Below are 25230 nucleotides of genomic sequence, written 5' to 3' on the forward strand. Positions count from 1 at the left end.
TTTAAATGTGAAAATATAACAATTAGAATTTAAATGGACTTTTTTGGCAACTGCAGAACTGTTTTTAAGAGTACTCTATTTCATGATGAATTTCAATCTTTTCTTTGCATAATATAGCAGCAGCTTCCCTACACTTCCATGTCTCATTGCACCCTAAACAATCCATGTAAAATTTCCATCCTTGCATGTTAACTGTCCACAACTAACAGCAGCACGTTGTCCCTTAGCTCTTCTATCCCGTCCCTCTCCATCCTCTCCACCCCCTCCAGAGCTCCCATCCAGCTTTGTCACTGCATATCTTTGCACTCAGCAGGGAGACTCCTGCCACAGTGGACCCTGCGCGGCCCCATACTGGCTGCTGCATTGATGCGCTGCAGCTGTTTCTAAATCAGGCCCTTGATTTTGATCCTCTTCCTTTTTTTATCACGTCATCCCTGAGGACACTTCTGACCTGGTGGTCCTTTGTGGCTGTCTAGTAATTTAGTTGTTCCGGGATCATTCGCAGACTGAGGTTGAGAGACACAATTATTATCATCAAGCATTCTTGGACACCTTTTTTTAATATCAGGGGTTATTTTATGCTGCAGAATTTAAACCCTCATTCTTATGAACAGGCGCTTAGAGAAGATATAGAATCCCGCGTGCTTGTCTTTGCTTTTTTAGTGTACTGAGGAAAGTGACAAAACATTATGGTTTGTGCTTAGATTTTAAAAACAGTTTTTGAGGCACATTTGTGGCATGTTTGTGTTGAAATTTTACACACCTGAAAATGTTGCTGCAGGGAAAACAAAAACAAAAAATGCTTTGTGTGTTGTTTTTTTGTAGCCCTTATATCTAATATTTAAATTCTTTTAATTAGATACAATATAGTTTCTGTACATGCACGTTGTGTCCAGTGGTAGAAAGTAGCCCTACATTTATTCTGCATTTACTTGGCATTTGGCATTTGTATTTTCTGCTGCTTTGCTCCACTACAAATCTAAGGAAAATACTGTATTTTTTGCCTCACTTTTTTTCAGCAAGAAATTGCACTTAAAAAATATTTGATCAGTTTCTAAAATATGATGAGTGTTATTGATGCAAATGTCTAATAGTATGATGCAAATAAAGCTCCAGCTATGACATTTAAATACTATTTACTCTGTAGAGCAACAACAACAATAAAACAGTAATATAATTTTACTGAAAGAGCCATTCTGCACGATAGACCTTTTTTCCCAGCAGACATTGTGACCTGTCATAACAGTACAGGTGTTTTTAGTAACATTTATGATAGCTGCGTTCCACTTACAGGAGGTGCTTGTGCATGCTGGCTCAGTGGAATAGCGTACTGATACACTTAATGGAACTGAGCCATTGTTAATGTTATCAATTTCACCTGCTGTTCCTACTTCAACAAGTCAAAATGTACTCTGTGAAAAGGTCAATGAATGCTTTTACTTTTCATACTTTTAATGCATTGATCACCTTGTAGTATTTCTGCTTCCACCACTGAGGCCCACAGACTGAATCACTCCTAAATAACATTGACTTGATCTGGTTTGACTGCAGAGCAGGTTTTTTAGTAAAAGTAACAACACAGCATTGAAAGACTGTCACAAGGAAAAGTCATGCAATCAAAATTGTAGAAAAATTACAGAATGTTTAGCATCAAAATATGCTGAAAGTACCAAAAGCAAACATCCTCATAATGCAGAATAGCCCATTTAGGAATCATACATTAATTTTTTGGATCATACTGATTTGTTGTTGTTCATATAATGTATAAAGTGGGAAAATAATTTAAGCTGTACATGTAGTGGAGACATAAAAATAGAATCACTCAAATACCTCAAAATTGTACTTATGGCACAGTAGCCTATTTATTGGTAGAAAGGGTGTAGCTTTCCTTTCAGCATTGGAGCAGAAATTTTTGAACATATTACATTTAATTTCCTGCATTCTGGAATATTTTATGCAGCAATTTATTGCCTTTTTACATCAATTTATGGTGTCAATTTCTTAAACTTTGTCAAAATAAAAGTCTTTTTCAACTTAAATGTTTTTATCGGGGGACAAATGGACATCTAAATATGAGGGATATGTCCCCTGCATCCTCCCCCCCAAATCTTCGCCTATAAGAGGAAGAAAATGAAATGCATCTAGAGAATAGTAATAGTAGTAAAATTACTGAAATTTTAATTTTTGCAATGGATGAATCCCCTTTGCAAGTTGATATTTTAGTCTGAACAGTTTAAATACAGTTTTCCTTGCTGTGTAAATGAAAGTACAAAGCTCCACATCAAGCAGGTGTCCTGACTCCCCCTTGTCCTGTCCAACAAGAGAGGGGGGAGGAGAAGGGGAGAAAAGCTCCTTTAGGGGGAGAGGTGGGACCTCCTCCACCTCTCTCACCTTTGCAACAGATGAGCCGATCTTCAGTCTCCTGCACACTGTGGCTGCTACCTTAATCTGTTTTTAATGACCCTGCGGAGGATCCCCGGAGACTCTGCGCTCTGTCCTCCCAGCTGGTTGGACAGAGGCAGTTTGCAGAAGTGTGTGTGTGTGTGTGTGTGTGTGTGTGTTGTCAGGCCTGAGAGTCTGAGTCACTGATTCATAATATGACTAATATATATATTTTTTTATCCACGTGCTTTAATTTTCGGAGTTCAAATTCTTATTTATAAGGAGCAAAATACATGAAAAGCAAAAATCAAATCATTTCTATCTATTTTATAGTTTTCTTTTAAAGTTATTTTGTCATTAAAATTTAAAAGTTCACATGTATTATTTTAACATGACCGAGCCTATTTTCTCCACTTATTCTCCTCTCTTGATAAGCGTTAAACTCTGCTATTTATCCCCAAACAAACGCTTTTCTTTGATAGGTTTCCCACCATCTCTTTGAAATAAAACAATTACCGCATTCTTTGTGCAATAATTGTCAATCATCCACATTAAATTGATAAGCTTTAAATGGACAGAATAATAGCTTAAATTGTTTTACAATGGAACAGCTAAGCAGGATGATTTGCTATTGCTGACATGCCCGCGGCTTTACCAGCTCCACATAATGCCATAGGTTAATGCATAAATAAGCAAATCAAATCCATGCGTTACCCCAATTCAATTCATTTAATTCCTCTTTAATAAAGAAGCGGCCCCACCCCCCTGTCCCCCGCCATTTACCTCGGATTTGTGCCGATGAATGCTATAAATGTAAATCAATCTAGATGAGAAAGAATCCCATTGAAAGCGCAGAGAAATTTCATCTGGGAAAAGGAGACAAATGTAGGAGGGGCCCGCTCATAAAAAGCAGCTGTTTCACAGTAATCTTTTTTCGTGCCCTGTCACTCACCTTGCCTTTTCACTATCTCCTAAAAAAAGCCTCCGCTATTGTATTTAGTTGCCATATCTTCTTTCCCATTACATCGCCATAATCCATATTCGTCCAGAAAAAGAGAAACAGAGAGCACAACTTGCCCATTTTTTCGGACAATCCCCTTGTAGTTGTTGGAGTGAAAAGAAGGAGTGCATGGATGTCAAATTGCCCTCAAAACACCATGAAAGATTGATTTGCAGCACTTTTCAGGGCCCTGACATTACTTGGAGGGGAGCTGAATAGGAAACCTGTGAGCCGGGGATGGAATAAAGATGTCCTCTCTGCTGGAAAAGAAGGAAAACTGCCCATTTAGCCCCCAGTCCATCAAGCCCGAAAAATAGGCAGGAGAGGAAAAAACACAGAGGACTGCGACTATGGAGAAGAAAAGGGCCGTATATACTCATCTAAACGTTGTCACAATACCGAGGGGGCTCCGAACATCCATGAATATTAAACCGCTTACCTCAACAAGGGCTTGAAAAAGTGGACCACGTCAAAGCAGCTTTGCATTTTTTGCATGCGAACAATGCTGGAGAAAAAAAACTCCACGTCGAGCTTGTTTCCATTCTTGTTATTCCCGCGCTAACTCCTCACAAAAAAATTTAATATTACTACCGCATGAATACCAAATGCATGAGAAAAAAATGGGAGAGCAACTCCCAGACTCAATGACCCACTTCTGTGCGCAGAAAATCTCTTAAACTTGCAGAAAATTTGGATTTTATTTGTGTTCATCTTGTTTTCTTTTTTGCATTTCTTTGAGTTATGCATGATATTTAAACAATGCAGTTGCTTAAATTATTGTGCAGCCTGTTAATTACCTGCGCTAAGATCTATTTTTACGATTCTCTTAGGCTTTTTACGCACATTAAACTTTTAATTTCGAAAGTTTTCGATCTGAAACATGCTCAAACGTGCATTTATCGTCATTTTAGCGCATCTGCATGCATTGCACAAAAAAATGACGCATTCATTTAAAGTGCATTTTTAAGTGCATGTATGAGCAAAATAAAGTTTTGGCGACCCCCTCTCTCTGTGCTGGTGTGCTGTGGTGCAGCGGGCAGGTCCACTCTCTGTGAGGGGTGTGTCATTAATAAGTAATTAGACAGGGGTCACACTAGCCACTTATATAAAGAGACCCTCGCAGCCAAGCAGGGCAGCCTTTACGCACAGTTTGGAGCAGACGCACGCACTGAGGAGCAGCTCTGGGTGTCCACTACTTCTTCTTCTTCGTATTTTTTTATCGCTCCACTTGCAGCTGCACCGCTGTTATCATTTCAGGGTTTGTTTTTTATTTGCAACATGGGCTCCGTGCTACCCGCCGACGCTTTGGCGCTCAAGTCTGGATTTAAGTGTCCGAGCCACTCGCTATCAGACGTGATCACCTCGGACATCCTGCACAGCTTCTTGTACGGCAGGTGGAGGAACGTGCTGGGAGAACACCTGGCGGAGGAGCGGCAGAGCGGCAGCAGCAGCAGCCCCAAGACCGCCTTCACTGCCGAGGTGCTGGCGCAGTCCTTCGCCGGAGGTAAGCTGACAAACCGTTTTATTGTCTCATCTATTTTATCTGAATTCAGTCACGATTGTTTGATCATGTTGTTGTACACGTTTGGAAGTTTTTCATCAGGGGCTTGTAGTATATTTTTAATGATTTTTACGCGTGTTTTTAATTAATATTTTATTGAACTTGTTTCACCTAATGTCACATATGGTCGACAACTCAAACAGTAAATAACTAAATGAAATGATAATGATAATTTTAAAAAAAGATAAATAAAATACACAAGTAGCCTAATTCTATGATTTTTACGCGTTTAAGATAGACATTTTTATGATGATGAAAAAAAAATCATGACGTGCTTGAAGTTGTGGTGTTTTTTTCAATAAATAATATGTTTTGTATGCAATTATCTACAAATATGCATCTCTGATATAAACGGGTTTTCATTCCCCCACTGGCAGATAAATTTGGGCATTTTCTCCCAATAATTTCTGCACTTAGCCTATAATTCCAAAAAGATCTCACATCCTGCACAAGCCACTAAAAATAACTTTCACTCTCCATCTCAAACATTTATTTCCCAAACTTTCTCTCACTAACTTGTTGCTTTTTGTGCATTTTCTCTCATTTTGCTGCTTTTATTTCGTCCCATTTAACGCGTTAACCCTTTCAGAGCTCCGGGCCCTCGCGCTCAGAGGCTCGTTAGGCGTGTAACTGCCGCTGATTGAAAGACGCAGGGCATTAAATTCATTTGGTTAACTTTGTGCTTGACCTGGGAAAGTTTCCACTTAAACCTCGAGGAGAGAAAGGTTTCCTTTCTTTGAGATGTCCCGAGTTTTTATCCCGCATTCATCAATCTCCGGACAGTCTCTTTTCCTCTCTTGGCAGCTATGGGGCTCCGGAGCTTTTCTCTTTCTCTCTCCTTAAAAGATTTGCTGTTCCTCGCATAATGCACCGTGAAGGCTAAATCTAATGCTATTCATTGCATGTCAACCATCTAATCGCCTTTCCATTTTTTTGTTGCAGAAATTCCTGAGTCTTTTAAACAAGTCCTCGTTTCATTCAGCGCAAATTTATTGCTACAAAGTTCTTAAAAGGATAATGAATTTGGAATTAGCCGTTTCTTTTCCAGTAAACTTTAATGAATATCACATCTGAAGCATGACAAATTGCTGGACCCTGGGCAAAAGAGGACCATTTAACCCCTATTCTGCCTGGGGTTTTTTTTCGCAGCCTTAAAGAAAATCTTTGATTTTGACATTAAAGAAGCGCACGATATATTTTTCCCCCCTTTTCTCCTTTCTGGTGCGGATGAAAATGCTTTCCAAGGGGGTTTCTCTGAGCAACAAAAAGTTTCAATTCAACCAGATAATCGAATTAAACGGAGGATAAGGTGTAGCTTAATATTTCGTGACTAAAATAAGATCCAGTCCATTTGCTGCTTTCAGGACTTTTTCAGCAATCCTGTTCCATGAGACGCTTTGGCATCCACTCACCCTGCTGAACAACAGGGTCTCTGCTTCATCTGAATTACATTTCTTTTTTCTTTTTTTTTCTTTTTTTTTGCAGTTTTACTCGTTTTTAGAAATCTATAATACAGCCTCTTTTTGTAACAAATGCACTTTTAGTTTCCATTTTGCACACTCACGTTTCTTCTTCTTCTTCTTCTTATGTTTGCAGAGGTGCAGAAGCTGTCCAGCCTGGTGCTGCCCTCTGAGGTGATCATCGCGCAGAGCTCCATCCCCGGAGAAGGTCTGGGCATCTTCTCAAAGACTTGGATCAAAGCAGGGACTGAGATGGGCCCTTTCACAGGGAGAGTCCTGTCCCCTGAGCACGTGGACCTGCTCAAAAATAACAACCTCATGTGGGAGGTGAGCTCTCATTAAATCAGCCTGCAGGACAGTAAAACCCTGAGCTGATTATGATTCGGTGTGGCCAAATTATCCAGACTTTTATAACTTTTCTCACATTATTGCTCTTGTGCGCGCTCAGGTGTTCAATGAAGACGGCACGGTGCGCTACTTCATCGATGCCAGCCAGGAGGATCAGCGCAGCTGGATGACTTACATAAAGTGCGCCCGGAATGAGCAGGAGCAGAACCTGGAGGTGGTGCAGATCGGCAGCAGCATCTTCTACAAGGCGGTGGAGGTGAAGCAACATTTTTAATGTGTTTCTCTTCAGCAGCTTGAGAGAATAATATTATTAACATGGAGTGGGCCTTAAGTGGCTTTAAGGGATTTTATTGACGACCACCAACAATGATATTGTCCTTTAGAACAGCGCCACCTGCTGGCAAAAATGAGATTTGAATATGTATGTTGACTGTAATCATAGGCGTAGATTTTGGGGGGTATGCAGGGGACACGTCCCCTTTAATATTTAGCACATATGCATATATCCTCCCAATAAAAACCTGAAAGGGAGGAGTTTCAGGTTACTTGTACCCATTGATAGATTGTTTTTGCAGTAGAAAAAGGAGGCATCCACCTAGACACGATTCAAAATTTCAACACACTGACAAAAAAACAACAAAAAAACACAGTAAACTATGACAAAAAGTGCTCAGATGCTTTGCTATTAGAAGACTGGGATAAGGTCAAAAAATCACAATATGACAATGAATAAATAAATAGCTATGACGTGCGAATGAATAATTGTAGCTTGAACAAAACTGTTCTGGGGGAATTTTATTTTAGGACAAAATTAAAGACATTAACACCAAAAATTGATGCAGAAAAGGCACAGTTTGGTGCAAAAACATCACCAGAATGCATATGCTTGATGCTCAAAATTTTCTAGTAGAGGACCCCAACCCCAACAACCCCCCCCTTCATTAATTAGCTGACCTTTGTCCTATGGTTCCTTCCTCAGACTATCCCACCAGATCAGGAGCTTCTTGTCTGGTATGGAAACACTCACAACACATTCCTGGGAATCCCTGGAGTTCCTGGAACAGATGAAGATCACATCAAGAAAACCAGGAACGGTAAGTCAGTTTACTGATCAATACAGCTGGTACAACCTGTTTTTTATTTGTCTGTGGGTGTCATGGCTGGAGTGAGTCAAACACCTGTTAGACAGTTTTATATATATGTATTCTGCTGCCTGCAAACAATCATGCTTGTATATTCCTTAACACATTATCAAAACACAACTGGCAGATCTCCTACCTTCGTCATTGGCAAAATCCTCTTTATGATGACCAAGTTAACTCAGACTAACTTGCTTTAATTAAGTTGCTCACATTTAGAAAGAACAAGGTAATTTCACTTGTCATTTTTAAGTTGACAAACTTCACAAAATTAAGTAGCCTAAATACAGCTAAATTTTGTGTAAGCATAACAATCAGATATAGTGTAAACAAATTAAGATGAATAGTTATATTAACTTTCTGTTTTCAAGGCAAATGCTTTCCAAAATTATTTTAAGTGGTGAAATAAACCTGTCAGATTTTACAGTGCAGTAGCACCCAGTCTTAACTCATGCTCCCTCTCCGTTTCCTCTCCCAGATGACTCCCACTCCTGTGACGGCCCTTCCTCTTGCTCTCCGCCCTCCTCCACCACCACAGCAGGCCGCATGCGCTGCGTCATCTGCCACCGCGGCTTCAACTCCCGCAGCAACCTGCGCTCCCACATGCGCATCCACACCCTGGACAAGCCCTTCGTGTGCCGCTTCTGCAACCGCCGCTTCAGCCAGTCGTCCACGCTCCGGAACCACGTGCGGCTGCACACCGGCGAGCGGCCCTACAAGTGTCACGTGTGTCAGAGCGCTTACTCCCAGCTGGCGGGCCTGAGGGCGCACCAGAAGAGCGCGCGGCACAAACCGGTGGCGCACGCCGCAGATGTGCAGTCCCAAGTGTCCCCCCCTCCACCACAGATGACGGCCATGCCACACCAGCACCAGATGCCCCTGGTGCACCACATCCCCACCATGGTGCTATGATGACAGAAACACGGAGGGACAGTCACAACGTTGCACTTTAGATTGTAGTGGAGAAGATAAGGAGATGAGACAGGCCTTCACTGAGGACATGAGTTGATGTGACAGTGCACTGTAAAATCTGACAAGTTGATTTTACTTTAAAACAAACAAAAAAAAATAGGAAATTGACTGCCTTGAAAAATGTAAGTAAATATAACTACTAGTCCTAATATAGGTTTGCTTTATATGTAATTGTTAAGTTTACTTAACATTTAGTTATTTTTACTTAATTTTGTGAAGTTGTTGCAACTTAAAAATGACATGTTTAATTAAAGCAATCTTTCTAAGTTTTAGCAACTTCAGCAACTCAAGTTTTCTGTGCTACGTATTTGTGTTCGGTTGTTAGTTGCAAACTACTCAGTCATATTTGTATACTCGTAAACATGTTAAGAAAGCAGATCTCACAGAACTCTTAACTTCATCACTGGCAAAATCCTCTTAGTCATAATTAAGTTAAGTCAGACTAACTTGGTTCACTTAAGTTGAAAATGCTTAACAAAGAACAAAGAAATCCCACGTCATTTTTAAATTGCAACAACTTCACAAAATCTAAACTGAATTTGTATAAACATAACATTTAGATATGAAGTAAACAAAATAAGATTAATAGTTTTATTTACTTTCCTTTATCAAGGCTATCAGTTTCTGAGATAATTTTAAGTAGCATAAGTGTCAGATTTTACAGTGAGCATTTCACAAAGACATTGAATATGTTGCCTTATTTGTATTACTTGTTTCTTTGGCTATCACATGACTCCAGCAGAAATATGTTTTAATAATTGTCTGTATTCTGGAAATCTGAATAATATAGATGTGAGACAAAACAGATATTTTCTACATTTTCACACTGTGTTTATTCTGCATCACATGCTCACCAGCTCAGGTGAAAACAACAGTCAGATTTGTACAGTAAGTGGAGACTAAAAGGGACGTGACCGCCAGTGTACATTGTTTTAGCTGCATCCTCCCACACTGTAAACTGAAAATGTCACTTTAACCTTGTATACTATACTGTTGTGTAATTGTAAAATTGTATTGTATGCTACTGTACATGTGAATGTAAATACATTTGTGCTTTCTTCTATTCTAAATAAATATGATATGATATTACATATGATTGAGTGTCAGATTTTCGAGTTGAAATCCAGAGAGAGAGTACTGTTTTCAGTCCTGGAAACCCAAAACACCAGTACATAATAATAATAATAATAATAATAATAATAATACTTGTAATACTTGTAATACCTGTGTAGCATGTATTTAAACATAGATACAAAGAGTTTCACAAAGTGCGTAAGACTAAAACAAGGAAATATACAGTTACAACAAATTAAACAATGTTAAGAGCTAAGATAATAGTGTGCACTGGGAAAAAATGTAAAAACAAAAAAAGAAAAAATGGAAATGAAACACAAAATTTACATATCACAAATGCGCAAATCAGTCATTAGAAGGAAAAGCTTTCATGTCTTTTTCAACATGTTTTTATAAGAAAGCTTTAAGGCAAGTGATGGGTTCAACACTGGACAGGGACACAGCAGCACATTGGCTCAGTGCTGCAGGTGTGGATGTGCTTTTTTGTCTATGTGTTAGACTGGCAGCCTGTCCAGGGTGTCTCCAGTCCCTCAGGCGACTTATGCCGTGAGAAGTTGGCTCAATTCTGTTTGACTCAGTTTCAATTTTTTGCTTCATGACGTGCTTTTCTGACATTTTGTGTATTTTATCTTAGCTTGTATGTAGCTTATTTAATGTTTCATCTTAATGATTCGAAAACCAGATTTCTTGATACAGTCAGCAGGTAGCTTCAGTTATTTCTTACTCCAAATGATGGCGCCAGATACTCAGAAAAAGAAACTCTCATGATAGAAAAGTGGGCCTCCTCTGGAGAAACAGTGTAATGGCACTTTAATAATGACAGATAATCATATGATTTTAACAACCATTTATTGAATTAAGTGGATAATTTGCTGTGCATTGCATTTCCATATAAATGATTAGTACAAAGAGTCACTTCTGAGCCACTGCTGCGCTTGTCAGCTGTCAGACATTATCCAGCTCCCAAAGAAGGAGTTTTCAGACAAGTCATCATTGTAACAAGTACAGAGCAACACAGATCAACATGCTCTAAGTGAATAAACTTGAGAGATTAAACAGATGGAGAGGAAATGTGGGCATCTCTTCAGTCCAGAGGTATTAGGCAGGGTTTTGACTGGATGTTTTTTCATCATTAGAGACGGTCCACACGCTCTGCCCTGCACAGTGAGGAAAACAAGACAGCCATCAGAACTAGATCATCATTTCAAAATAATACCATCTAACCCAAATGAAGAGCACCTTTGCACTGGTATTGTCATCCTGCTGCTGTCCTGTTGGTTTTGCAGCAGCAAGAAGCTATCCACTCAGCTGCATTGCGCAGAACTAAAGGAAGACAAATTGAAACAGACCTCTTTTATCTGTGTGTAGCATCAGCCACACTGCTGCTGAAATGATGTTGTGGCAGGTAACCTGATCCCACCCATATCAGGTTTAACTCGCTCCATCTTACACACAACCCTATTTTAAATTTTCATGTTGTATGTCTAGTTTATTAAAATTTGTTTTCCACCACAGTGAAAAGAATAAGGCTGTCAGTTAGGATAGTATGTCATTTATCACAATAAATGTTAAATTTGATATTTTAATAAAAACAGTTTGCCATTTAAAAAAAGTCTGTTTAAAAACTTGCTCTATTTTTATTATCAGAAAGTTTGAATACTTACCAGAAAATATCAGTCACAGCATAATTCCACTTTAATGTCTTTTATGAGTCAGCCCCGAAGTCATCTGTTCCTATGTGGTCAGTGTACTGATGTGTGTGCACCGACACTAAATGAAAATGACACAGCACTTCTTCAGTATCATTGACAGTACTCCAGTGACCTGTGGGCCGCCACACAGATACAGGAAGTATAATATTACATTTATTTGCATTTTTATGAGGGCAAGTTTTGGCATTACATGAAAATTGTGAACAAAATGAAATAATATTTCCACTGACATTAGGTCAGATAAGAACAGTATGTACATAAGTGGTAATTTATACACTGTATATGAATTAAAACATTATAAATAATCACTTTCCCTTTATAAGCATTTACTTGTAATAAATGCAATCAAGATGCCTAGACTGGGCATATTTGTCAAAAATATAGTAACAAAATTATTGCATTATTTTTATGCACACATTAAAATCTAATTTTTTAATTTACAATCTTTACCATTGCAACATGAAGCTGATAGTTGAAACAATATGTTACAAATAAAGGAAACAAAAGTCTTATAAAAAAGACTGAGATAAATCTGCTTCACACTTTATTTACTATGTAAGTAAATTAGGTTGTTCTTGTTAGCTTTATGAAATTAAATATATTCAGTACATTCTGTTACATGGGCATGCTTGTGATATAGCATTAAATGGCATCACTCAGTGCTACAATTTGTAACTGCTTGGATACTGCTGTTTTTTAATATAAAATATATATCTTGGATAATCTACACCCTTTCCTTTATTTACTTTATCTACACTTAAAGGATCAGTGTGTACGGTTTAAAGGTTTTAGTGGCATCTGGTGGCATCTAGTGGTGAGGATTGCAGATTGCAACCAGCTGAAACTTCCTCTGTTTAGAATTCCTTCAGTGTTCATTGTTCGAGCCAAATTAACCACAGAGGTCACTTCCTCTCTAAAACAAAAGGACCAGCTGATTAAAACCAGTTAATACACTGGCCCAAATAAAGCAGTTTCACATTAAAAATCAGTGTTTGTCGTGGAGGAGCTGCGAGCTACAGTGGTAGACATGTGAATGGCCTTCTCCAGAACCAGTGTTTGGTTTCTGGGCTACTGTAGAAACATGGCGGCGCAACATGGCAATCTTCGTAGACGAGGGCCTGCTCCCTATGTAGATATAAGGGCTCATTCTAAGGTAATGAAAATACAACAGGTTTTATTTTAAGCTGGTTATGCACTAAAAAACATTGTTATTCATATTCGATTTATGCCAATATATACCCATCAATCCTGCACACTGGACTTTTAGTATTGTGAACCTTTGCATATCCCTTAGAATATAGGCTATTTTTGTACATCCCAGTCGTTTTAAACAGTGACACTGTATCTATTTTTAAATGGCATTTTTAAAAAGTATATATGTTTATTGTATTTTTTCTATTCCATGTTACTTATGGTCTTTGCACCAAAACACCGAATAAATTGCCTTGCATGTGAAAACCCACTTGGCAATAAACTGGATTCTGATTAAAGAAAAGACAGAAAAGAAAAGAAAAGAAAAGAAAAGAAAAGAAAAGAAAAAAGAAAGAAAAAGAAAAGCTGGCTAATAATGACAAAACCTATCCGAATCAATCAATACAGAGTAGATTGAGTTGGTCTTGTTGGAGCGACGGCTCTGTTATCTGTTGGTCGGGTCTTGTCGGCTCGAGGATTGTTGTCATTTTTCTGTGGCTAGCCCTTAGCGCTAGCCAACCGTTTGAATTTCTCTCCAACATACTTTGATCCAGCAGGTGGGTCACAGTTTATATCAACAACTTTAGGCTGCCTGATCCAAGCTGTTTAACTCCTGCAACGAAAGCAGTCGTTTATAAAAGTCGCCGCTTGTTGTCAGAAATGAATGCCGTAGCTAAAAGTTGAAAACAAATGTCGGCTAACAGCTAGCTGGTTCGGTAACAAGTTAGCTAGCTTAACGTTAGCTTAAAAGACATTCATGGTTAGCATTGCTTTAAATTTAGCTGTTAACGGATTTTGCTTAAACTAATACACAAAAACGTCTGCTCGTTATCAGATGTTTCGGTAGTTAATGTGTCGTGGGTCAGCAGGAAGGCTTGACAGTTTGTTTTTAGTGTAAACACAGTAACTTGTGAGTTTAACGCAGAGCGACAAAAATGTCCATGTTAGGTCATCTTCACACGACCGTTTTTTTCATTAGAGATCAGCTTTATTAATTCACTTAGTTAGATATCGCCCTTAGTATTTGTTGTAAAGTTAATTCGTGTGGTTTCTATTGTGTTATTCGCTTATTTTAGTCTTTAGTTGAAGAAATGCCACGCTAGCATGGCTCAGTTCCAGCAGTGACTCTACTTTTGTACATATACCATGAACCACTCCTTTATTCTGCCCTTTTCTTTGACAGCTCAGAGAAAAATGTAGAGCCTCTCAGCTCAGTGGCCGTTATGCAGTAGTGCTTCTGGATACACTGACATGCCAAACATCATGATGTTAGTTTAGTTTAATGAGCTGCTCTGACAGGAGGAGACCTGAACACAGCTCAGTGCTGTCTGTGAATGGTAACAGCTGTCAGCCTCAAATTAGTGCCGTGAAAGGTGGGGCTTCAAGTTATTAATGGATGCAGAGGGAGACATAATATGACTCATCTTAGGATTTTTCTTCTGTATCTTATTTGCTAGAATATGCCATCTTTCTTTGTACATTTTGTAAAACCAATAACTTACATGCCTTCTCAAATCACTGGAGACAAGTATTTAATGACTAATCAGATATAGGTTCAGGTCATGGAGTCTATGTGTCCACATCTGTATTTGACTACAATTGAAACAATTATGGATACAGTGATCAAAACACTATGATTAATTTTAGTTTTTTCTTCTAAACTAGAATATGTGTCCCTAGCTAGAATGTGTAATCTTTCCATGAACAATGTCTCTATTTTTAACATTTTATTAAGACAACTGCAGCCCTAGTATGTACCTTAGCATCTTAAAATTGGCATTAGACAGACTAGGATTTGTGTTTATTAAAATTGATATTTATTTGTATGAAGATCTGAGTGGAGTCTGCTCGAAATGAATTTGAAGTCTGTGTTTGGCTTACTATTTATTAATAGGATGACAATTTTGTGTCTTTTTTGCAGTCAATGTTAAACCAGCAAGATGAGCTGTTTTGTTTTGTTTTGTTTCGTTTATCTGCGGTATTGTTTTAATTGTGTATAAATATATGTGTGGACCAGGAAGAGTAGCCAGTGCTTATGCTGGCGCACACAAGGATCCAAATAAATAAATAAAGAAAAATATCAGATGAATAATACTGATAGAGTCAAGAGTATCAACTATTTACACCTAAAAAAAATGTTTGGGCTTTTTCATATCACATAGCTTCAATAAAAAGTTGTAACAAACCGTTACAGAATAGATGTTTTTACAACCCTAAAGCTCATTAAGGAGAAAAAAGGTGAAACTGTATGTTTAAGACTTGAAGTTTATTTCACATAACATATCATAACACACATAAACTGATTTAAGACAGCATAAAATATTTGTTTTTTTTCTTTCTTGTATCATCATCATGATGTCAGCTTGCTCGATAAAAGCGTCATGCACAGTTGCCATAGTGCACCCACTTTTAGTTAGTTGAAAGAAAGCATCAGTAGAAAACTGCACTTTAAAATGTGAATAATGTTGTATTTTTTTTTAACAGTACCCTTTTTGTTCAGTTCAGAGTTCAGTTTATTTTTTAATAAAAAAAATTGTGTATTTTAGCAGTATAATAAAAGCAGAAGAGAGAAGGACTGAGGTACACTTTTATATCTGTTTATCACAAGGAGTATCTTTAACACAATATCCAACAACCTTATTTCATATTTTCATTCATATCACGCAGCACGAGTATCCATTATATCTTTGTGTGTACTCAGGATGTTAGGATGGAGTGTGGCCCAGCTCTGCCGGACAGCCTGGTGTTGGAGATCTTCCTGCGTCTGCCGCATGATGCCGTGCTGAGAGCTGGTCTGACGTGCAGACAGTGGCTGGCTGTCTCCAGAGATGAGTTCCTATGGAGGGAGCTGTTCTACAGCTACTACCGCATACCACGCTCTGTACCCCGACACCCAGGTAAAATATCATATGTTTAACAGAAGAAATCAAAGTCAGTTTCACAACAATAGTAAGGTAATGATAACAGCTTTGTGTAAAGATATTTAGATCAGTGGCAGCTTTAAAAAAACTCCTGACCTTCACTTTGTGCAGCGGCGGTGTCGTGGTACAGGGAGTTCAGGCGTCTGTTTGACTGCATCCCCTGTGTGGAGGTCCAGACACTGAGAGAACACACAGACCAAGTCCTCCACCTGGCTTTCTCTCACAGGGGTCACCGCTTCTCCTCCTGCTCCAAAGACTGCACCGTTAAGGTAGCGATTAAAAGATTATTGATTGTACATTTATCCCAGATCTCATTTTCTTACTTTCTGCCAGTGTGACAACTGATTATATTCAGAGTTTGGTTATGTATCAAACTGCGGGGCTGTTCACTTCTCTGGTTTACTGGTAGTCTTGCTCTCAAGTACACACCTAAGGGCCAAAGCAAGCTCCAACAGGTGAACCTAAAAATAATAAACAGCTTCTCAGCACAGTGCCAATCATACCACAGTTATGCCTGCTGAGATAACAGATAAAGAAACTCTCCTGAAATATCTGTGTTCTTATTTCTGCATTATCTAGATTGGTAGGAGATTCTAACGTGAGCCTGGATGTTGTTTGGTTCTTCAGAGATGCTTAAAATTTTGGAGCTGTTCTCACAGCAATGAGACTTTGAGTCCTAACTTTCAAAAGTGCAACATTACTGACACCTATACACCATACACTGCCAGATAAAGAAATCTTCTTTTGTTTTTTGTTTGTTATTCAGCATTTATTTTTCTTCTCTGATCTCAAAATGTGTAACCACCAGTTGCTGTCGTCCTCCGTACCATTCTGTCATTCCTTTCCAAACCTGTCCCCTTGCTTCTTGTGTGCAGCTATGGGACACGGAGCGGTCAGATGGTAATATCTCGCTGGTGCACAGCTCCAGCATGCGGCAGTTTAACTGGGGTTACACCCAGTTCTCCCAGTTCAATGCTGATGACACCCTGCTGCTCGTGTCTGGTGTTTACCTGGGCCCACACCACTCCTCGTCTGGGGAAATTGCGGTCATCAGTCTTGGTAGGAGCCAAAAAAAAAAAAATCACACAACAGTGACAATTTCCTGTTGATGTTACTTATGATGTTTACAATTATTCATGTTGGAGTCTTTCCCTCACAAAGAGTGTGTGTGTGTGTGTGTTTCTAACTCTCCCATTCTCGCAATGTCTTCACACACTTTAGAGAATTACACGCTGCTGTCCCGTGTAAGGAACAAGCCGTACGATGTGTTCGGCTGCTGGCTGAATGAGACCCACCTGATCTCTGGGAACCTGCACTGGATCGGAAATATGACGTCCTGCTCTGTGCTCTGGCTCAATAAAGCTTTCCAGGTGAGAACCAGTTACAGCCTGAAAGACATGTCAGTCAAAATTGTCAACGCTTATTGATTGACACAAACAAAAAAAAACATCCTTAACAATGTCTTTCCTTCTCCTCCTTTTCATTTCTTTGGCAGGATGTTGAATCAGAGAACGTCAATGTAGTCAAGCGCCTTTTCAAGATTCAGAACGTCAACGCCAGCACCATCCGCACAGTGATGGTGGCCCACTGCCGTCGTCATGACAACCCGGACTTGCTGCTGGACTATGAGGCTCAGTCCCAGGCTCGGAGGCTGAAAGGGCAGCAGCAGGAACAGCACCAGCCCCTCCTCTTTGACCTGGGAACCTCTGGCAGTGAGGAAGAGGAGGAGGAAGAGGAGGGGGGCCAGGAAGCAAGGCTTCCTACGTGCCGCCTTCCTCAGCCCACCATCTCAGGGCTGGAGCACATTTTACAGGTGAGCTGAAAAACTTAAGGCATTGCTACAGATTAGTCACCTTTCTTACAAATGTCTTCTGCACTCTTTAATAAACCATGAAGGCTAACAAAGAAATACTCTGGAATAATACCATAAACCCTTAAATGTTTGGTGTTAGATGTTATCCATACTGACAGGCCCTAAAATATACCTAGACTCTCCTATATACTCAAATTATGCGTTTGGACCAGGTCTGGAGGACACTGTCTTCACAACTTGGTGAGAAAGGTATCATCTCTCTTTGAGACTTCTTTATTAATGATCACCTCGCCCATTTGTAGCACCTGCAACAAACATTTCATTTCTGAACTGCATATTTTTATTTCCTTTTTTCTACAATTGCAACACTTTTTAAGGGCTTATGTCCCGCTGCACGAGCAGAAAGCAGAAGCACCTCACCATGCTGCTGTAGATAGTCTCTTGATTGTTTAAACCAATCACTTAAAGTGCTATGTCTCATTTGATACAACTCAAAGTTGTACAAAGATTCAAAGATACTTCACCCATCTGCGTGAAATGTTCAAAGATGAATTCTTCCACTGTCATGAGTTGCAAACTTTATGGGGTCATGTATTAGATTTTTTTTGCCATTTTTTAAAAGAAGACGTTTCCCCCTCTAATGGCGATATTTGGGGTGATTAGAGTGAAGGATAGGTATGAAGCTCGGGTCATCTCTCTGTTCACACTGTAAGGCAGAAAACTGCTGCTCAGTCTGGAAATCAGAGAAGTTTCCAAAGTTTGATGCATGGCTGAAGGGATTAGGAAATATATTATACCTTGAGAGAACTAGATTCACTGCATCAGAAAATCTGGCAATTTATCGTTAGTCTGATTGAGAAATTAGAGTGAATGGTTAAGGGTCAAACATGTTAACTGTGTCATATGCAAATACCTTATAACTTATGTGATGTATTATGTGTAACTTTTCCTCCTTTGTGTAAGAGCCAGCGTTTTTCTTTGTTGTGTTTTTTCATATGCAGTTGTTGTTTCTGCCGTATTTTTGTACCACAGCAAACAAATGTTTATAAATAAAAAAGACTCTAGGCATTTTGATCATCTTGTTGAAGAAATATCTGTATTTAGTCCGCCTCCTTTCTGTGGTTATCTTCCTTCCTGTTAGAGTCGTAAAAATGTAGGGCATATGGAGTTGGCGATTGAGACCCACGTGGCTAAGATGATGGGCAGAGCCCACACAAAGGCCCCTGATTCCAGCCTAATCGAGCCCTCTGTGCCTGGGGAGGGAGAGGACAAAACTTACTTACTCTTCACCACCGGCAGCCTTACATACTCCCCTCACCAGATAGGTAAGATCGTTTCCAAGCTGCAGATATAATTAAACGCACCCATGAAAGTCTCCATGAGAAAAAATCCCACATAATGCTGTCAGACGTCTCCCCTCATGCGGTAGCCGTCTTTTTTTCTTTCCAGGTATTAAACGAATCAAACCTGACCAGATGACCACTTGTGGTCCTGTACTCGGGGAAGAGCGAAGTTCTGATGAGTTTTTTGATTCCCTAGACCATGTTATTGATATCCATGGACACATCATTGGTATGGGCCTTTCTCCAGACCACAGGTATGTAAATGATGTATAGATACAATATGCTTCAATATAGCAAACAGGCCCATATGTACTGCCCAGTCCACATACTTGTGTGTACTATCTCATATTACGATATACCTATGGTCTAGAAGTTCGGCTATCATACACGGATCTAGTGTTTTGGGTGTCAACATACTTTTGGCCATGCAGTGTTGTATTACACAATATTTTCACTGTATTTTGAGAACCTAAAAATTCTTAAAAACAACTTAAAATCAAGATAACATATGCCATTATGACTCTTAAATTACTCCTTTTTATCAATCAGGTACCTTTATGTGAACAGCCGGGCGTGGCCAGCCGGGTGTGTAATCTCTGACCCCATGTCTCCTCCTCCCATTGCCGAGGAGATCGACCTGCATGTCATCGATCTGAAGAGTTTGAGGGAGGAGAGAAGGAGCCTGCGCGCTCATCGAGCCTTCACACCTAATGACGAGTGCTTCTTCATCTTCCTGGATGTCAGCAGAGACTTTGTTGCCAGGTGGGTGACCAAACAGCGTCTTATTTCCCAAGAATAGATGTACCTTTCACACCCCCATTTATGTGCTTGTGTTTTGTCATGAAGCGGTTGTGTTTAATAAGGAAAGTGATTCTACAGTGGTGGTAAATATGTCACCGCTCGTGTTCCGCAGTGGCTTATTGTGCAGACGGAAGCGTCACAATGCTCCTGTTTTTAAATGATGTCTGTTATTTTTAGCATAGTTAGCTGCTTTCGCGTCGACCCGTGACTGGTCACACTGTTTTAAAATGATATATATCTGTAGGATGTGAGAACAATGGAAGCTGCAATCATCACAGGAACAACTTGGGTAATTTATATAGTGTGGCTCGGAAAGCACCTGCAGTTACAAGAAGTACGAGATAAACTTGCTTCGTGAAATGTGAGTTTTGGTTTAGAAACAAAACAGAAAACTATTGGATGGGAATTACGGCTGGATGATTAATCCAAATTTTATGGAGATTGCAATATGGTCTACAGCAACATTCAAATCGGAGGAGGTGCAATGTTTGTTGAAGGTGAAATGTTTGTCAAAATGCCATTTTAATCTAAAACATCTGGCTGACACATCATGCTTTACAGACTATAGAAAGCATCTTTGTGTCACACTACAATCATTTTGATGTTTTTCAATGTTAAATTTTTATTTTTATTTTTTTAATTAGAAAATAACAAAATAATCGCAATAAGATATGTTTTGAAAACCAGCTTCACAAACTTGCTGTTTTTCTTTGTCTTATTTGTTTGTCAATATGAATACGTTAAGAAAAGTTAAGAAAAGATATTAATTTGGGCTTCTGGGTACCTTTTGTGGGCATTTTTCAGTTTTCTATTTTTTAGATTATTACTAATAAATTATTCTAGCAAAATTATCGTAGCGATAATAATCAGGATAATCGCTAACAAAGGTAATTGTTTGTCGCAGCCTTACTTGTAATAGTGTTCCCACTTCACAAACTCATTTTCTGAGCCTGGAAACGAAATATCATGATATTCAGTAATCATCTGTGGATAACCTTCCACACAATGTAACATGATGGCAATTTTTTTTTTTGTTGATGTAACAAAGATCTAATATTCGTGGATGTGTGATGTTTGTTAACCATTACGTACGTTTCTTCATTTTCTCCCTGCATTCTGTCTCTCCTTCCATGTATGCCAGCTTGCTGAAATTATACTTGAAAAGAGTTTAAATCTAATATTTTTGAAAAAAGACAGGTAAGTAGGAAGGAAAGACTTTTTTAAAATTATGTCAGTTATTAAGTCATTGAAAAGTTTTGTCCATTAAAATTGGTGGGTATCCTTTATGAACACACTGATGCAAATCATTTGACAACAATATTAAAATAATTTCACTTTCATAGCTTCACTAACTTGTGTTCCCACTCTCCTGCTCGTAGTGGAGCAGAGGACAAGCACGGCTACATCTGGGACCGCCACTACAACATCTGTCTGGCACGGCTTGCGCATGACGATGTGGTGAACTCAGTGGCGTTCAGCCCCGCTGACCAGGAGCTGCTGCTGTCAGCCAGCGATGACTCTACCATTAAGGTGTGGCGCTCACCACGCATGGTCCGCCTGGCGCAGGCCCCCGCCCGGCCGCCTAGGCCCCGCGGCCTGCTGTCGTCCTGGCTGAGCCGCAGCAAGAACTCTACGTCTTCCAGCAGTGTGAATGGAAAACCATGAGTCAGGTTGGAAAACACTTTCAGGGGGGTGGGGAGAGGAAAGTTTGATCTTTTTCCTCTGTTGTGTCAATATATATATATATACACACTCCATGTATGTGTACAGGGTGGTTACAGTCAGTGGTTTTGCTTGAGCTCACGCTGTTGCGACACACAGCAGGCCTCGGTGTCTTCAGCTAACAGGAGACAGGACGTGATGAGACTTAAGGTTAGGACACAAGAGAGCGCTGTTGCACCAGCACAGGACAGAAATCACCACAGACTCTGTTGTGCTGATGGCGGGAGTGATGTGTTCTCACAGGTAGAGATAGTGTAGAGCTGACACCTAAATGCACAAGACAGACGCCTAAACATGTTACCCAGGAGATGATGTTTGTCTGTTTTTTATCTGTAATGTCTGAACAGGTCAGGACTCTTGGACCTGAGGTGTAAATGTATGTAAATGTCTTGCAGAGACAGCACCTAATGATCGCGGTCCTGCTCATCAAAAAACAAAGTGCTGTAACTGAGAATTACTTAAGAAATGTCTTTTCTTTTTAATGTCCAATTGATATCATGAGTATAAAGCCCCTTAGAAATCCTGTTTTCAGAGAATTATAAATTATTTTAAAACCAAAAGGGAAGACAACATTTAGCTGCATTTATTGCAGACTGCCTTGGTTTTTTAGTTAATGTCCCATCCTTTTGTATTTGTGCCCCAGATCATTATTCTATTCAAAGTAGAAATATTGAGTAATTTAATCTAGAAGAGTTGCTGAGGAACAGTTAGCTTGAAGCATGACTGTAAAAAAAAAAAGAAGTTGTTTGTGTAGTTTATTGTTATTTGGGCCTATATGATGTAGAAATTTATTTAAACACTTTTATTCATTTGTAGCACAAAAGTGTACCCTTTCATTTTGTTAAAAGACCCTGACACATCAAGATGAATCTCAGAAGACGATGATGTCTCCTTTAAAAAAAATAATTAAAAATCGTAAAAAAAGTGGAGTAAACCTCCTGCTGCCTCTACTCAAAAGTCTGATCAAAACATCTGTGTTTTATGTTTTTTTTTAGCCCCAACAGTCTTTATATGTTTGTGTGTCACTGATAGACAAAAACAAAACGAAAAGTAAATCGCATGAAAAGAACCTTGATGCTGTCTTTCAGTTGGTGTTTAACCAGCACAACGTTCAGGTACTTTACCTGGTAGATATTTATATTTCCATGGAGATTCCCTCCTGAAGGCGATGATTATGAAAACCATTTTAATCATTATTGTGGGTTGCCTCGCTACCTTACCGAACTAAACTGGTTGCATTTGCATGACAAATATTCAGAAAAAAACCCTGTGTGAATTAGTCAGTGCATCAGCTACCAACTGAACCACCAACTGAACAATATTTTTCATGTTTTAAAATGTGTGTAACAAGTCATGAACTTTCTCCCTGGTTCCCTTTAACAAATTTCTTATCTGTTACTCTTTCTGCAGCTCCACCTTGTTAATCATGTTTCCTGTCCTCTGTCATTTTCATACTCCCCTGAAATAAAAAGCATGCCTTGAAAGGCTAGAAGTCTGCAAAAGTGTCAAATTATATATATCACGTGCGTTCTTTTCTACTGGAAAATGTCTGTTTTTGAGGAAAGGTTCTGAATGCTTGCAAAGCTATTGTTACTTTTGTCTGTTTGACACTGGTATGAATGGGTCACCACAGTTTGTAATGGAAACTCCAGGGTTACTATTGACTACCTACAGTAAACACACTTAATAGTAATGATGATAGTAATGATTTGTGGTGATCAATAGTAATCTCTTACTTCTTTTCTCCATACAGGGCTCAACAATTAGGATTGTCTGGGGGGTTAATGGGGCAAGTAAAATGCCATGTTAGGCTAGAAAATCTAGCAACTCATTTGCCCAGTCAGGCACGTGGTAAAAAAATATTAAACACATTGCTGAATGCTGAGCTGATAATGAAAATATCTAAAGAGAGAGCCATCACACTTCCTTCTCATCTCTGTCTTTTCCCACTACCATTTCCACGATTTCTCGATTGATACTGTGCATGTGCAGCTCTTTACAAAGTTTAAGAGCTAAAGCAGCAGCGGGCGTTTCTAGGCTGTTGCAGGTTCTTTTAAGTCTTAAAATGTCTTAAATTAAATTTTATGACTATCTGGCCTTAGAAGTAAATTTAATCGACTTATATTTGAATCGGTGAGGTCTTAATTGCCATGGATGTCGAGATTTACTTATCCATTATGAGATTTTTTTGGTCAAAATGTGTTAAGCTCTTATGTGTGAAAGTCACATTTCTGATGTTAAAAATCTTCAAACCTACCTCTTCTGCTGTCTTTTACTTTAAAATCACACTTACCTGTTGCCCAAAACTCACTAATAGTTATCCTTTATACTTAAATAAAATGCTTGAAAAAGAAAAAGGAAATCTGTGCAAAAATCACTTTTAAATTTGGTTAAAAAATATCTTGAAAAGTTCTTAAAAGCATTAAATTGAAGTGTCTGGTAACTGTAGATACCCTATAGTAGCAAGAAATAATTTACTTTTGGCAATACATTTGGATAATGGAAAAAATAAACAACATTGAGCCCTGTCATTGCAATGAAATCTAATAAGTTAGGGTACTGTATCAGACTTCGAAACCTCTCGTTTTTCAAAATCCAAAGATGTATTTTATTTGTTAGATTTTCATCAGACCTTGAACACTCATTATTCACTTGTGGAATTTACAAAGTCCACAGACCAAAGAAGACAATGGGCTTTCATGAAGGAAATAATTCAGCCTTTAGAAACCTAAAATAATTGTTTTTAAACAGAAAGTAACAGCTACCTCCCCCACTAGTATGCCCCCCTCCCCCCCCGGAAATGTGTTTTAGTGTGGCAGTGTGGTAGACCTTACAAAACTGAACTGTGGCCTTCATTGTGTTTAACACGCAACACTTGAAGCTATTGATGCAGCAACATTGTCATTTCATTGCAACAGTTTCATTTTGCATTGTCATCTGGTTTTTATCAGAAAGGCAGTGGTGTTACATTTTCTAGAAATATGGTCCTTGTGGTGAATATCTGCTAAATTAATTTGAAGCTGAAAAGTCAAAATGGTTGTAATGCAGTGGTTTACGTCAGAGGTTACCACTTAATAGGTCAGTTCAGTAGAATAGAGGTAGTGTCTTGCAGTGCTGGTAGTTCGAGTTTTATTTTTTCAGGTTTTGTGATTACTTCTGTTTGAGAACTGCCTCACTAGCAGAACTGTGAGACAGTAAATGCATGAAAACAAACATGTAATCCATGAGGTCTGTATATGAAAGATAACCTCGCAACTAAAAGTGAAACTTACAGGAGATGATAGAGTTTTTCTCATCTTTTTGGAACCTGCTATCCCTTCATTTGCATATGCAGATGTGTGAACAAACCTGTGATTTTCAGTTTCTGCATTTCTCTTCTTTAATCGACTTGTATCGATGTTTCTGACATGTAAGATTCAACACTTCATGTCAGCAGTTTCGTATTTACTTTCATGAAGCATATTGTTTACTGACCCTGTGGTTTCCTGTTATTTGGCACAGATGTGGTTTTCATCTGCAACCAGTGACATTTTCAGTCACTGACATGTCTCTTCACTCTGTAGCTGAAAAATTTGGAAAGTATCAGAGAACTACATTAGGTCGCCTTTGTTTTCCTACAGGGGAAATTTTAAAACACATCAAAGGATGATCTGGTTCTTGGGATATATTTGACCTGTGACAATGATCCTCCTAAGCAATGTCACCACAGTTTCAAGGTGGATACCCGCGATTAGTGTCAAAATTCCATCTCTTTCCTTGGGCATGTTGCTGCTGGTGGCGTCATTCAATTC

General features: G+C 39.0%; 2 protein-coding genes and 1 long non-coding RNA gene across 3 annotated transcripts; 2 read left to right on the top strand and 1 right to left on the bottom strand.

The window, feature by feature from the left end:
- The first annotated feature begins 4536 nt into the window (after positions 1-4536).
- prdm12a (PR domain containing 12a) lies at positions 4537-9803 on the top strand. The gene is made up of 5 exons (XM_042508744.2): positions 4537-4886; positions 6540-6730; positions 6852-7007; positions 7731-7845; positions 8369-9803. Exons 1-5 carry the CDS (start codon positions 4661-4663, stop codon positions 8800-8802), a joined length of 1122 nt encoding a protein of 373 aa, XP_042364678.2. The 5' UTR covers positions 4537-4660; the 3' UTR covers positions 8803-9803.
- A 968-nt stretch (positions 9804-10771) lies between these two features.
- On the bottom strand, positions 10772-11733 carry LOC121959486 (uncharacterized). The gene is made up of 3 exons (XR_006106917.2): positions 11601-11733; positions 11176-11259; positions 10772-11093 (listed from the first exon to the last, which is right to left on the bottom strand). It is a non-coding gene; the product is annotated as an uncharacterized LOC121959486 (long non-coding RNA).
- A 1533-nt stretch (positions 11734-13266) lies between these two features.
- fbxw5 (F-box and WD repeat domain containing 5) lies at positions 13267-22941 on the top strand. Its single transcript, XM_042509797.2, has 10 exons — positions 13267-13396; positions 15541-15736; positions 15872-16029; positions 16636-16819; positions 16982-17130; positions 17256-17573; positions 18715-18898; positions 19023-19170; positions 19466-19678; positions 21097-22941. Exons 2-10 carry the CDS (start codon positions 15550-15552, stop codon positions 21380-21382), a joined length of 1827 nt encoding a protein of 608 aa, XP_042365731.1. The 5' UTR covers positions 13267-13396; positions 15541-15549; the 3' UTR covers positions 21383-22941.
- The last annotated feature ends 2289 nt before the right edge of the window (positions 22942-25230 follow it).

This window comes from Plectropomus leopardus, chromosome 20, assembly GCF_026936395.1.
Source record: "Plectropomus leopardus strain MGB_pleo_1.0 chromosome 20, ASM2693639v1, whole genome shotgun sequence".
In the NCBI taxonomy this organism is placed as follows: domain Eukaryota; kingdom Metazoa; phylum Chordata; class Actinopteri; order Perciformes; family Serranidae; genus Plectropomus; species Plectropomus leopardus.